Genomic DNA, 13,005 nt, shown 5'->3' with positions numbered 1-13,005 from the left:
CCCATAGTAGTCGGAACCAGGTCTTAGATCTCTCTTTGCCTTTAAGGTAAGAAAGGTGATGGTGCACACCTTTGATCTGAGCACTCAGGAGGCTGAGGCGGGTGGATCTCTGAGTCTGAGGCCAGTCTGGTCTACAGAGAGAGCTCCAGGATAGCCAGGGATACAGGGTCTCAGGATATGGGGTCCGGTGGGGAGAACTCCATTCTCAGGAGCTTTTGTGGCTTCTTCCCTGAACTGAACCACAGACAGGTTCTGAGTATTTTGTGTATGTGTGGGGGTGGGTGGGTGCCTTACAGGGCAGAACACCGCCCTTATTCCTGCCTGGAGTCACACCCACACCTTCCTGCTCCTTCGTCCTGACCAGGCACCGAAATCGCTATTGTTCTGGATGGCTCAGGAAGCATCGAACCCTCAGACTTCCAGAAGGCCAAAGATTTCATCTCTACGATGATGAGGAACTTCTATGAAAAGTGTTTTGAGGTGGGCTTCCTTGATGGCTGGGCTCTTGTCACCTATGCACACATCTGTGTCTGAGTACCAGCTTCAGAACAGCTACCCTTCATCCGCTCATAGCTCTTTAGGTATTTGAGCTGAGCTCAGCTGGGTGACTCTTCTGTCAGTTTTGTCTGGAGCCACCATGCTGTTATAGGCATCTGCTTGCTTGACTAGGGCTGGATGGCTTGAGATGGCCCTACTCATTTGTGGTAGCCATGAATGCTTCAAAGTCCCAATACATACGTGTGTTTATGTCTCACTAGCCAAAGAAAGTGACATGCTGACCCTACAGTCAATATAGAGGGGTCTTCATGGGGACACAGATTCAGGGAGAAATGACTCTGCTCCACCAGTGCCTGCCTGATTGGAGACTTCCCTTTGCATTAGCATCTCCTTGTGTTCAGGGACATCGGAATAGACAAGTGCTTTCTTCCTGTGTTTCTGGGACAAGGTTGTCTGTAGTGCAGTCCAATAACCCCCTCCACCTCCCTCTGTCCCCCTCCAGTGCAACTTTGCCCTGGTGCAGTATGGGGGCGTGATCCAGACTGAGTTCGATCTTCTAGACAGCCGGGACATCAACGCCTCCCTTGCCAAAGTTCAGAGCATCGTTCAAGTGAAGGAAGTCACTAAGACCGCCTCGGCCATGCAGCATGTCCTGTGAGTCCCATGCCTCTGAGAGGCTCTGTAGCACAGTGTCTGGAAGGATGGCTGGGCGAAACTGTGGGAGGAGGAGGTTAGGGTGCTGAGAAGGCTGGGAGAATGACACCTGTCTTTCTGTAATCCTCCCCCTCCCCAGGCTTCCTGCTATTGGTTGCTCAGGAGTGCCCAGGAGAAGGGTGCTGGGCTCAGATCCTAGCTGTTCTTGTATGAGCTCTGAGAAATTGCTTAACCTCCTGTGCTTCTTACATTACTTAACCTTCTTCACTTCTAACATGAAGATAACACAAGGTGATGGTTCTTAGGACTGTGTGAGGATTGAATAGTTAAACTATATACTATATTTATAATAGTGCCAGGTGCATATGGACCGTTGAAACTAGGCAAGGTGACACGTATCTGTAATGTCAGCATTCAAGAGGCTGGAAAATTGTGCCTCAAACCCCAAAAGTGACTTTGAGGACAGATTGCTCTACATAGCCAGTTCTAGGACAGCCAGGGTTACTCAGAGAGACCCTGCCTCAAACAAACAAACAAACAAACAAGCAAACAAACAAACAAAAACAACCAGACAAAACAAAAGCCAAAACAAACAAACAAAACCTCACAAAACAAAACAAACATAAAATCCAGAATACATTTTTTTATAGAAGTAAAATTTTAAAAAAATACTGCCTGTCCTTTCAGCCTAAAATTCCATTTGGGGTACACATAAAGGGGGTTGGGGGCACAGTGGTCTTACAATGGGGAGCCGACGAGGAGTACGTGTGTCTGTGTGGCTTATGCCTTGCTGTGTGATATAAATCCACCCTCTTCTGGGTCTTTGTTCAGGGAGAAATTACTTTGTTTCGCCAGTGCCTGTCTGACTGGAGACTTCCTCTTTTGCATTAGCATCTCCAGAGTAGACAAGTGTGTTCTTCCTGTGTTTCTGGGGCAGGGGTTCCTTAGGTCTCCAATTTCAGCTATTCAATGAACAAAACCTAACCCAGAGCCCAGACAGCCCATTAGATAGCTGTCTCCATTCTCTCTTCTGTTAAGAGATAACATCTTCATTCCAAGTCGTGGCTCCAGAAAGAAAGCATTGAAGGTTATGGTGGTGCTTACTGATGGTGACATATTTAGGGACCCTCTCAACCTTACGACTGTCATCAGTTCCTCAAAGATGCAGGGTGTTGTGCGCTTTGCCATTGGGGTAAGTGCTAAGAGCTGAGAAGCAAACCCGACCCTGTATAGACTGGGTGAGGGGGCAGCCCAGTGGGTCTGGGAGCAGTGTAGCCAAACCCTCTCTCTTCACAGTTGCTCCTCTCCTCCTGGACACATGCTCTAACATGCCCCCCTCCTTGTTGGGTCCTACAGAAGGCTCATCCCGAGGTGGGCATAGCTCACTGGCTGAACAGGATGGGGAGAGTCTGTATGAAGGTTCCTAGGGAGACTACTGAACTGAGTGTGTCTCCGTAGTTAACACAGACATCAGGCCTGATACACAGGGAAAGGTCATCAGGCTCGGTAAGCAGAGAGGGGGTGCTGAGGAGATCCAGGCGTGTCAGGAACACGCAGCCCAAAGAGGAGCTTTACTGGGAGTGAAGGATAACAAGCAGGAAGAAAGGAAGGAGACGGCGACGAATCACTCACTGACTGGGTTCTTCACACAGGTAGGCAATGCATTCGAGAATAATAACACTTACAGAGAACTGAAGCTGATTGCCTCAGACCCTGAAGCGGCCCACACTTTCAAGGTGACCAACTACTCGGCTCTGGATGGGCTGCTGAGCAAGCTACAGCAGAGGATCATCCACATGGAAGGTGAGGGCTCGCTGGACCTTGTGAGAAGGCCTCGGGGTTCAGCAGGACGCCCTCCTCAAGACCGACGTTCCCTGACTCCTACCACCTCCTCCAGAGACACATAGCTCTTAATCTCTAAAATGGCAATGGCACCCCCGGTTCTCCCTGCTCCCTGAATCTATGAAACTCTGCTGAGCCCGTGGTAGAAAAGCAAGTAAGACCAAAAGAGTCCCAACAGGAACTAACAGATGAGGAGACAGAGGCCCAGGAAGACACGGGAACTGGCCAGGCCCAGCAGCCAGTACTTTCTTAAGCACAAACCAGGTCTCTGTTCTCAGCTCAGCGCATTATTCCACCAAATAGCCATCCCTTTGGGGGCCTGGCCTGGCCATCTAATACCTTACCTTGCCAATTGGCACAGCATATTTCACTGGATTCCTTGGCTTCCAGGCACAGTTGGAGACGCCCTTCAATATCAACTCGCACAGACTGGCTTCAGTGCTCAGATCCTGGACAAGGTTTGTGGCCCACTCATGTTGGTGCAGGTTCCCCCATATGTACCGCCAGGGAATGAGGGGCTCCTGGTTCATAGTTTCCCGTGGGAGTGTCTCGGCAGGAGCCAGTTTAGAAACAAGAGAAGCTATCCACTCCCTTCCCCTATCTGGACTGCTGAGATAGACAAAAGAATAGTGATTTATTATAGTAGGTCACTTTGCGTGCATAAGGGATTGGGACCTTCTCTTAGCTGTAAGGACTGAGATTCAGCCTTGGTAACAAGCCCACTGAAGTGTCAGGAAAACAGGTAGTTTGATAAAGCTGAAGCTATGTCCAGTGTGTGGAAAAGAGGAAGCAGACAGGGTAGGGGTGGGGGGGGAGGGGGTGACACATGACAACAGACAGGACACTCACTAACGGGGGTGGGGGGGCTCTGTGCAGGTGAGAGCTAAAGCCAGTTACCCCAATGCCATCTGCACGTGCGCGCGCGTGCGTGCACACACACACACACACACACACACACACACACACACACACACACACCACATGCTGCAGGATACAGCACCTTTCCACAGCACAGGGGAAAGCGGGGGCGGGGGGGCGGGGAGGTGGGTGGAGGGGGTTAGGGAGCACCATCTCACTCCGTCATGTGCTGAAGACTGCCCGGGATCTGGGTCCCAGGGGGCCTTCTGGAGTTTGGGTTACTTGCGGGACTCATGAGAACAGAGCGCAAAACCCAGTATTTGCCAACCCGTCTTCCTTCGTGGACGCTGGAGACCCTCTTTATCCAGGAAGTTTTGTTTCTCTGGCCCCTGGGGTCCCTCCTGTTCATTTGGTGCCCTCTGGGTCCTCTGCAGGGGCAGGTGTTGCTTGGCACTGTGGGGGCCTTTAACTGGTCTGGGGGCGCGCTGCTCTACAACACACAGAATGGTCGGGGCCGCTTCCTAAACCAGACAGCCAAGGAGGACTCCAGGGCTGCACAGTACAGCTACCTCGGTAATGGCGGGGTCTGGCGGATGCAGGAGGGACGAGGGTGGGGCCTGAAGGTGGCAAAGAGAAAAAACGGCTCTGGGATAGCAAGAAGGTGGGGCGAGGGCAGGGCCTGGATGGGGAAAATGGAGCCTGGAGTGCAAGGAACCCTAGCAAATGGATATATGAGTGTAGGGCCTGATGGCTAGGAAGAAGCAAGAGCAAACCCGTCATTTGGGGCTGGGGCTAGAAGACGGGCTTGGAAGCTAACCCGGTGACAAGGCAGTCTGAGACACTGAGGTTTTCTGCTGATCTGCATATTGGGATTCCTAATGGAGACAAGTTATGATCGGTCTCGTGGCTCCCAATCAAGCTATCAGACCTTAGTCAGGGACCCTGACATTGAGAATTAGGCTGGAGACAGGGAGGCCTTGGGCTCGGAATAAGAGGGATCAGGACATCTCTGTTAATAACAGTAGCAGGTACCCCTCCCCATCCTTTATCCTGGTCTTCACACACAGAGCTCATGTGCTGAAGCGGTGCATGGGGACACACACGTCACTGTCAGCGCAGAACTGACTTCAGTGGGAACATGTGACTAGGAGTTGAAGGGAAAGACTGGATGGAGGGGGGGCAATATTTGCAGTCACACACTCTGGCCCCAGGTTATTCAGTTGCAGCGCTACACAAGGCCCATGGCGTCTCCTACGTGGCAGGGGCTCCAAGGCACAAGCTCCGTGGGGCTGTGTTTGAGCTCCAGAAGGAGGACGGAGAGGAAACCTTCGTGCGACGGATAGAAGGAGAGCAGGTATCTCCTGGAGAAGTCACCTTTCCACCAGGAGGGGCCCGAGGTCCTGGGGAGAGGGATGTGCCTGCCCTGGGCAAGGCTCAGGTCTGGGTGTAAATTCAGGGGTTCTCATGTCTGCTCCTCGGGCTCCCTCCGTGGAGACTCAGCTACTCCCCCCTAGTCCCCTGTGACCCCAGAGATCAGGTTGATCTGGAAGAACCCCAGCTTGGTGCTCCAGGAAGAGCATAAGCGACTGCTCTAGCTGCGGGGAGGGCGGAAGGGGTTTCCCCAGAGCTGGGAGGGCAGAAGGAGTCTCCCCATCCTAGGGATTGCTGAGTTCTTTCTGGGCTGTAGATGGGGTCCTATTTTGGCTCTGTGCTGTGCCCTGTGGATATCAACATGGATGGAATCACAGATTTTCTGCTGGTGGCAGCTCCATTTTACCACATCCGTGGAGAAGAAGGCAGAGTCTATGTGTACCGCGTGCACGAGCAGGTGAGAGCCTTCAGCCCCGTGAGCCTGCTGAGGCTGCTTCCGTCTGCTTAGGTAGCAGAGGCTGGATGAACCTGGGCTTCATACCTGCTTGGTTAAGGTTGGACAGTACTCATGGGGGTAGTAGCATCTGCCATAGTTGACCAGTAGATGGAACCCTTGCTCTGGTCTTGCCGTTTCTCACAGTAACTATGACAGCGGCTCTCACTGTCACATTACTGATGCTGAGACTTGCTCCAGGTTTTCCACAAGGGTATGGGAGAACTGCAACTGGACCCTAAGCCTCTCTGTTGCTAAGACAGCATTATGTGGGAATAGAGAAGGCAGGCTCCAGGTCCTAGACTTCGAGACACTAGCTTTACTATAGGCCTGTTCCCTTGTTTTTCCTCAGACTCCTGCTGGAGAGTGGGAACTTGAGGGAACACGCCCTCCGGGTGGTCCCAGGATGATTGCCCACACACCTTTCTTGGGAACTGAACTGTTGGTTCACTTTGCAGGATGCTCCTTTCTCCTTGGCATACACACTGAGTGGGTACCCTGGGCTCACCAGTAGCCGCTTCGGCTTTGCCATGGCAGCTGTGGGGGACATCAATCAGGATAAATTCACAGATGTGGCCATTGGGGCCCCTCTGGAGGGCTTTGGGGCAGGCGATGGGGCCAGCTATGGCAGCGTGTACATCTACAATGGACACTCAGGTGGCCTGCATGCCAGTCCCTCCCAGGTAACTATGCAAGGGCTTCGCTGTTTCTTCTCTGGGGCTCAAACCTCCCACAGACAGAGCGAGCTAAAACCCTGAGTTAGCCTCAGTCCTATGTGCTGGGCCAGCCTCTCTCTGGTGGTGGAGAATGCCAGCGAAGGCAGGAAGTCACCAGGGGTAGGCTGGCCATTAGCCCACTTCAGGTCCCTCCTCTCTGCCTCTGGTCTCCATCCAGTTCCTCCATACTCTCTCGGTCCTCCCCTTCCTCCTCCTCCAGCTGCTTCCCTCAGGCGATCCCTAGGCTGCTTACTCTTAGACATCTCAGTCCACAAACATCATCCAGAAAACTGTTGCTCCGCTGTGCACTAATTCCCCTCTTCTCCACACACGATGACTGAGATAGTCCCCCAGTATCTTGATACCCAATACATAGCCACATCATAATGATTTTAACTCTGTCCACCCCTCCAAACACACACACACACACACACACACACACACACACACACACACACACACACCCACACACACACCCCATAGCATCAGCTTAGGCCTTCTATCCTCTCCTTGGCCCCAGCTCCTGCCTCCAGCCCATCTCCCTTTTCTGACACCCCCTCCCCAGCCCACATCAAGCCTCCCCGTACTCACATCTCCCTACCTTCTTCACTGCGTCCTCAGAGCCCTCTGCTCTTCCCCTCCGCTTCCCCCTATAAAGTGTCACCTGCCCTCGGGGATCCACCCAGATGTTACTTGCTCAGAGACAGTTCACCCCCAGGGTGAGGAGGTGGGTGCTGCCGCTGAAGGGGATAGAGGCGAAGCTTCTCTTTCTCCTCCCACAGCAGATCAGAGCCTCCTCTGTGGCCTTGGGACTCTACTACTTTGGCATGTCTGTGTCTGGTGGTTTAGATTTCAGTGGCGATGACCTTGCCGACATCACAGTTGGCTCTCGGGATGTGGCAGTTGTGCTCCGGTAGGGGTCTTCCCTGCCCTTTTCTGACTCAAGCCCCAGCCCCGTCCCTTGTTCTACACTCCGTGGGCCCTGCAGATTCCAGGCACGGAGGGAGGGGAGAAGTGCGGAGACGGGGTACAGGTTGAGGGTCTGCCTGGGTGGGTTTGCTCCTTTAGCTCTCAGCAGGCTGCTTCGGGTGTCAAAGTCTAAGTCCCAACTTTCTTATCCACAGTTGGGACTAACGACAGTGCCTGGCTCACAGGGGTGGGAGGGTCACATGACAAAGTACTCAAGGAAGGTAGTTCACTTCTGGTGGTGGGGTGCAGCATGCTGTGTTTTTCAGAGCCTCTGGGGCGACTTTCAGTCTTGTGGCTAGAGCCTCTGTGTACCCTGCCGTGCAGAAAGTTCCACACCTGTTGTCTGGGTGTCACCAATGTCTCCAAGTGAACAGGCCTCCAAATGGAGCTCCAATCCCCAGTCTGCCCTGCCCCAGGCTCCTGTTTCAGCAAATGGTCCTCTATCACCCACCTAGAAAGTGATTATTAAACTCTGGGGCTGTGTCTGGTGGCATGGGCCTGTAATTTCAGCTACTCAGGAGGCTGAGGCAGGTAAGCCCAAGGTCCTCTGAGCCACAGAGGACAAAAGCTCTCTCTGGGCTTCTCCATCCTTCCTCCATTGTCCTGTCTATAGCTTTTTTGTTGACGTTGACTTCAAAACACCTCCCAGCACAGGGGGGCTGTCATCTTTTGCCAGGTCTGCCATGTAGACTGTGCTCTCTTGATGTGATCCCTCTAACTCTACTGCTTAAAACGTCTCAGTGGGTCCCACCTCAGTACAATCCCAATCCCACTTCCTCCTCTCTGGCCTACAGCGCAGTCTGTGGCTGGCCCCGCCCACCCTCTGTCTTCCTGACCTTGGTGTTTCTCAAACAAACAAGCCTCATCCTGCCACAGGCGCTTTGGGGCAGCCGTGTTTTCTGCCTGGAATGCTTCCTCCGCTCAGACCCTCACATAGCTGGCTTTTTCTTGTTAATGGCCTCACTTTCAAGGTCTCCTTATCAGGAAAAGCATTCTGACCACCCGATCTAAGTGCCTCCCTTTCTATCACCTTCTCCTACCTCAGCATCACCGGGACCTAGTATTTCTCTGTTCCTGTTGATGATGGCCTGTGGGTGAGGTAGCACCATTTACTGAAACAGGAGCCTGGGGCAGGGGCAGACTCGGGCTTGGAAGGTGGAAGGATTGAAGGCTCCACTTGGAGGTGCTGGTGAGCAGACAACAGGTGTGGAACTTTCTGCAGGGCATGGTACACAGAGGCTCTAGCCACAAGACTGAAATTTGTTCCCCATGAGAACAAAGCCTCACCCCCACCACCCCCACCACAGGGTGCTAATACGTCCTGTGGACTCAGTGCATCCCCGCGTGTTGGAGATGCTGAGTGCGGCTGACTCTGCACTTCTCATGGGCTTCTTTGCTGTCTTCTTTAGCTCACGACCTGTGGTGGACCTGACTGTGTCTATGACCTTTACCCCCGATGCGCTGCCCATGGCCTTCAAGGACAAGATGGATGTAAAACTGTGCTTCAAAGTTGACTCTTCAGCTGTACCTTCTGAACCAGGTAATGGCTGCCTGGACCCCGTGGTATTGTAGTCATTCCCGATTAGCTTGCAGGGATGGTACCAATTCCTCTCTAGGAGACTAGCTCCTTTGTCTTTAGTTTGGTTAACTATGGATGCCCCCGGAAGCAGATGAGCTGAGATCATGTTGGGAGGAGGGATGCTTCTGAAACAGTATTCAGAAAGGCAGAGGCTGCCCCACCTCACAGCCTGTTCCCCCCTCCCTACTCCCCCCAAGAGAACCTGCTGGAAGCCTGGCTCCTCTTCCACTCCCTACCTGGGAGCTTTCAGAAGGAAGAAGGCCACAGGAAGGAGGGCAAGGCTGTCACAGCCCAAGTGTCCAGGCCTAAGAGCTCCCTCCCAGCAATCTCCCAGCAAGTCCCCAAGGTTTAAACCTTATGAACAATCCTAGTGACGGCTCCCTGAAAGTATGAAGCAGTCCTCTTGGGTGAGGCCATGACAGAACTGGTCAGGTATGGTAGTTTGAGCTTGGGAGATGGGGAAAGATGAAGAGTTCAAGGTCACTTTCGGCTACTTAATGAGTTCAAGTCCAGCCTGGGCTACATGTGAGCCTGTTTCAAAAAGGGAAAGAATGAAGGGCAGCTTAGGCTACTGAGGACTTGGTGTCCCAAGGCAGGTGTCCTTCTCTTGCTGGGCCCTGGTTTACGTTCTGTACAGTAAGGGGCTTGGCCCAGGCCATCTTCAAGATGTTTTCAGCTCTGCTCTGTTCAGATCTTGCAATTTCTCTCTCTACTTACTGTACCTTTTCCCTCCTCCCCTTTCCCTCCTCCCTTCTTCTTCCTTCTCCTTCTCCTCTTCCTCCTCCCCACTTTTCTCCCTTTTCCTGTCCTTCCACCTCACTCTCCTGTTTTAGTTTCTGTTCCTGGGCTGCCCTCCATAGGCTCTTCCCTATGTAATCCAGACTTTTTGGTCTCTCTCCTCTCTCAGTGCACACTCTTTCTCTTCTTCCTCTCCTGTCTCTCTCCCTTCTCATGTCAACTTCTCTGACCTCTTTCCTTGGGGCCAGTGAATTCACACTCCCGAGAGCAGCTTCCCAAAAAACCTACACACACACACACACACACACACACACACACACACACACACACACACACATATGCACACGCACAGGCACACAAATCTGGTTTGAGTAGGCTCATTTCACTGGTGGAGAAATAACAGTGATTTAAAAAACTGCAACCGGGGTTGGGGATTTAGCTCAGTGGTAGAGCGCTTGCCTAGGAAGCGCAAGGCCCTGGGTTCGATCCCCAGCTCCGAAAAAAAAAAAAAAAAAGAACCAAAAAAAAAAAAAAAAAAACCTGCAACCAGAAGCAACTTAGAGTGAGAAGGGTTTCAGTTACAGTTTGTATTACTGGCTTGCTCTTTATGGCCTGCTCAGCCTGCTTTCCTTCCTTCCTTCCTTCCTTCCTTCCTTCCTTCCTTCCTTCCTTCCTCCCTTCCTTCCTTCCTTCCTTCCTTCCTTCCTTCCTTCCTCCCTTCCTTCCTTCTATTTTTAAAGATTTATTTATTATATATAAGAACACTGTAGCTGTCTTCAGACACACCAGAAGAGGGCACCAGATCCCATTACAGATGGTTGTGAGCCACCATGTGGTTGCTGGGGTTTGAACTCAGGACCTCTGGAAGAGCAGTCAGTGCTCTTAACCACTGAGCCATCTCCCCAGCCCTCAGCCTGCTTTCTTATAGCACCCAGGACCACCAGCCCAGGAGTGACACCACCCACAATGGACAGGGCCCTCCCACACTAATCAAGAAGATGCACTCCCTGCTTGCCCAAAAGCCAGTCCGGTGGGAACATTTTCTCAACTAGGTCCTGTCTTCCAAAGATCTCTAGCTTGTATCAAGTTGACATGAAACTAGTCAGCACACCTTCTAAAGCCTCTAAGGAAGGTTGGACTCAGCCTAGGGAATGTGCTGGATGTGGGTCCAGACCACCGAGAGACCCTGGCCAGGTCTATCAGAAAAAAGGGGGAAAACCATCTTCACAATGATGATGACTAGCCAGGCATTAATGCCAGCACTCGGAGGCAGAGACAGGCGGATCTCTGTGAATTCAAGTTCTAGGCTGAGCTGTACGATGAGACCCCCCAAAAGAACCTAGAGTCTGGCCTCAAGGAAGTGCATGCTTGGGGGCCATGCTCAGCAGTGGCTCACAGAGCCTCACAGGCCTTGCCCTTCCCAGCCTCATCAGAAGGTCTGGTCTTCAACTCCAGGCCTGAGAGGGATGTCACTAAACTTTACCGTGGATGTGGATGTGACCAAGCAGAGGAAGAGGCTGCAGTGTGCAGACCCGAGTTCTTGTCAAAGCTGCCTTAGGAAGTGGAGCGGAGAGTCCTCTCTGTGTGAACACTTCGGGCTCAACTCCACAGAGGAGGAGGTAAGTAGAGACAACATCCCAGAGAATGCAGTGCAGGAGCTTCCCCACACAGACAAATGAGGTGACTGAAGCAACCATAGCATATCAAGGACCACAGAGTGGCCCGGGAAACATAATCCTACCAGAAATCCAAACTATAGAAGCTTGGGCTGCGGGAGTGTCTGTGATACAGGGCAGGATCTGCATGTGCGAGGAACTACGCTTAGTCCCCTGGGAAGGAAGGAGCAAAGGAAGAAGGGAGAAAGAGCAGGACAGAGGGCGGGCATCTACCAACATTGAACACAGACGCCATCACTGAGCCTCCTAGAATCTGGGTGAAGCCGGGAATGGTTTAATTAGGTTGTCTAATCTTACCTCACAGTGACAGTAGGCTGAAGCGCCTTGAGTGGATCCACATCAGAAAATTAGAATAAAAAGGCAGAACTAGAAAGACAGAGTTATTTTTAAAAAGGTTACTTAGAAAGAGAAATCTTGTTGAAGATATTGAGAGAGAGAGAGAGAGTTTTTAAAAAGTAGCCTTGTCAGAACTCAGGGTCTAATGGGTCTTAGAACTTTGGACCATGTGGACCTTTTATTTCAGAAAACAAACTCATGAATTCTTGGCTTGGGAAGGTTTCTAGGACATCTATGGCCCTCTAAAAATAAAGGCATAGAGCTAGGGAGATGGCTCAGTGGTTAGGAGAGCACGTTGCTTTTCCTAGAGGACCTGAAATTGGTTCCCAGGACCATATGGGGCGGGGGTGGGGGGTGGCTTGTGACTCCAGCTCCAGAGACCCAATGCCTCTGACCTCCTTAGGCACCAGCATTCATGTGCACATAACCCACATCACACATATATAAATAATTAAAATAATAAAATAAATTTTAACATTTAAAAGCCTAGCTGTGTGTAAAGCAATCAAGCTGACTTACTCTCATGTTCAACATTTATTTACTTATGTATTTATGTATTCCATGATGTACATATGGTGGTCAGAGAACAACCTGTGGGAGTTGGTTCTCTCCTTTTACTGCGGGTTCTGGGAATTGATCTCGGGTTGTCAGGCTTGGGAGCAACACCTTTACACACTGAGCCATCTCACCTGCCCGCCTCCTCTTTTCAGTTTATCCCTCCCTGCTGACTGGACGTCTTTGTTAACTCACATGTGGCTATGACTCTCCCCTCTGTGGCTCTTGTCTGCCCAACCCATAAAGTCTAAGCTAGAATCCCTTTATGACTAGGGTGAGAGCCATCAAGTGCCCTGAGATTCAAGGGTGAGCAAATTGAGGAACCTTTTCTAAGTCTCTTGGTGGCTTGCTCGAGGGACAGCTGCCCTCTGCCTGGATCCTTTGGAAGACTTCCAGGTCATCACTGTCACTCTTTATATCTCCTTCTTCACACACACACACCTCTGATCTCTCCGTCCTCCCCACCCACAGTTTTGTGAGGATGACTGCTTCTCCAACATCACCATCAAGGTCAGCTATGAGTTCCAGACATCCGAGGAAAGGAGGAACCACCCCAACCCCATCCTGGACCACTACAAGGAACTCTCTGCCATCTTCCAGGTAACTTTGCCCACAGGAAGAACCCAACTGTCTTGAGGGACATCCCACATGAAACACCTAACCTCAAACTCCTCCCCTAACCTCAAAGACAGCTTGAGTCATGGGAGAGGTGAAACTCCC

At 51.7% G+C, this 13,005-nt stretch overlaps 1 protein-coding gene across 1 annotated transcript in view; it reads left to right on the top strand.

The window, feature by feature from the left end:
- Itgae (integrin subunit alpha E) overlaps positions 1–13,005 on the top strand; it is a 56,370-nt gene that overhangs the window by 21,120 nt on the left and 22,245 nt on the right. Inside the window, exons 7-19 of the mRNA XM_032913455.1 lie at positions 365–480; positions 1,001–1,152; positions 2,191–2,344; positions 2,805–2,955; positions 3,385–3,452; positions 4,287–4,425; positions 5,064–5,206; positions 5,540–5,680; positions 6,175–6,399; positions 7,215–7,345; positions 8,811–8,941; positions 11,174–11,337; positions 12,757–12,885. Of these exons, the coding sequence (XP_032769346.1) occupies positions 365–480; positions 1,001–1,152; positions 2,191–2,344; positions 2,805–2,955; positions 3,385–3,452; positions 4,287–4,425; positions 5,064–5,206; positions 5,540–5,680; positions 6,175–6,399; positions 7,215–7,345; positions 8,811–8,941; positions 11,174–11,337; positions 12,757–12,885 (1,844 nt within the window). The remainder of the gene's footprint in view (positions 1–364; positions 481–1,000; positions 1,153–2,190; positions 2,345–2,804; positions 2,956–3,384; positions 3,453–4,286; positions 4,426–5,063; positions 5,207–5,539; positions 5,681–6,174; positions 6,400–7,214; positions 7,346–8,810; positions 8,942–11,173; positions 11,338–12,756; positions 12,886–13,005) is intronic.

Source organism: Rattus rattus, chromosome 9 (assembly GCF_011064425.1).
Source record: "Rattus rattus isolate New Zealand chromosome 9, Rrattus_CSIRO_v1, whole genome shotgun sequence".
Lineage (NCBI taxonomy): Eukaryota > Metazoa > Chordata > Mammalia > Rodentia > Muridae > Rattus > Rattus rattus.
This window is presented reverse-complemented; position numbering and strand designations above follow the sequence as displayed.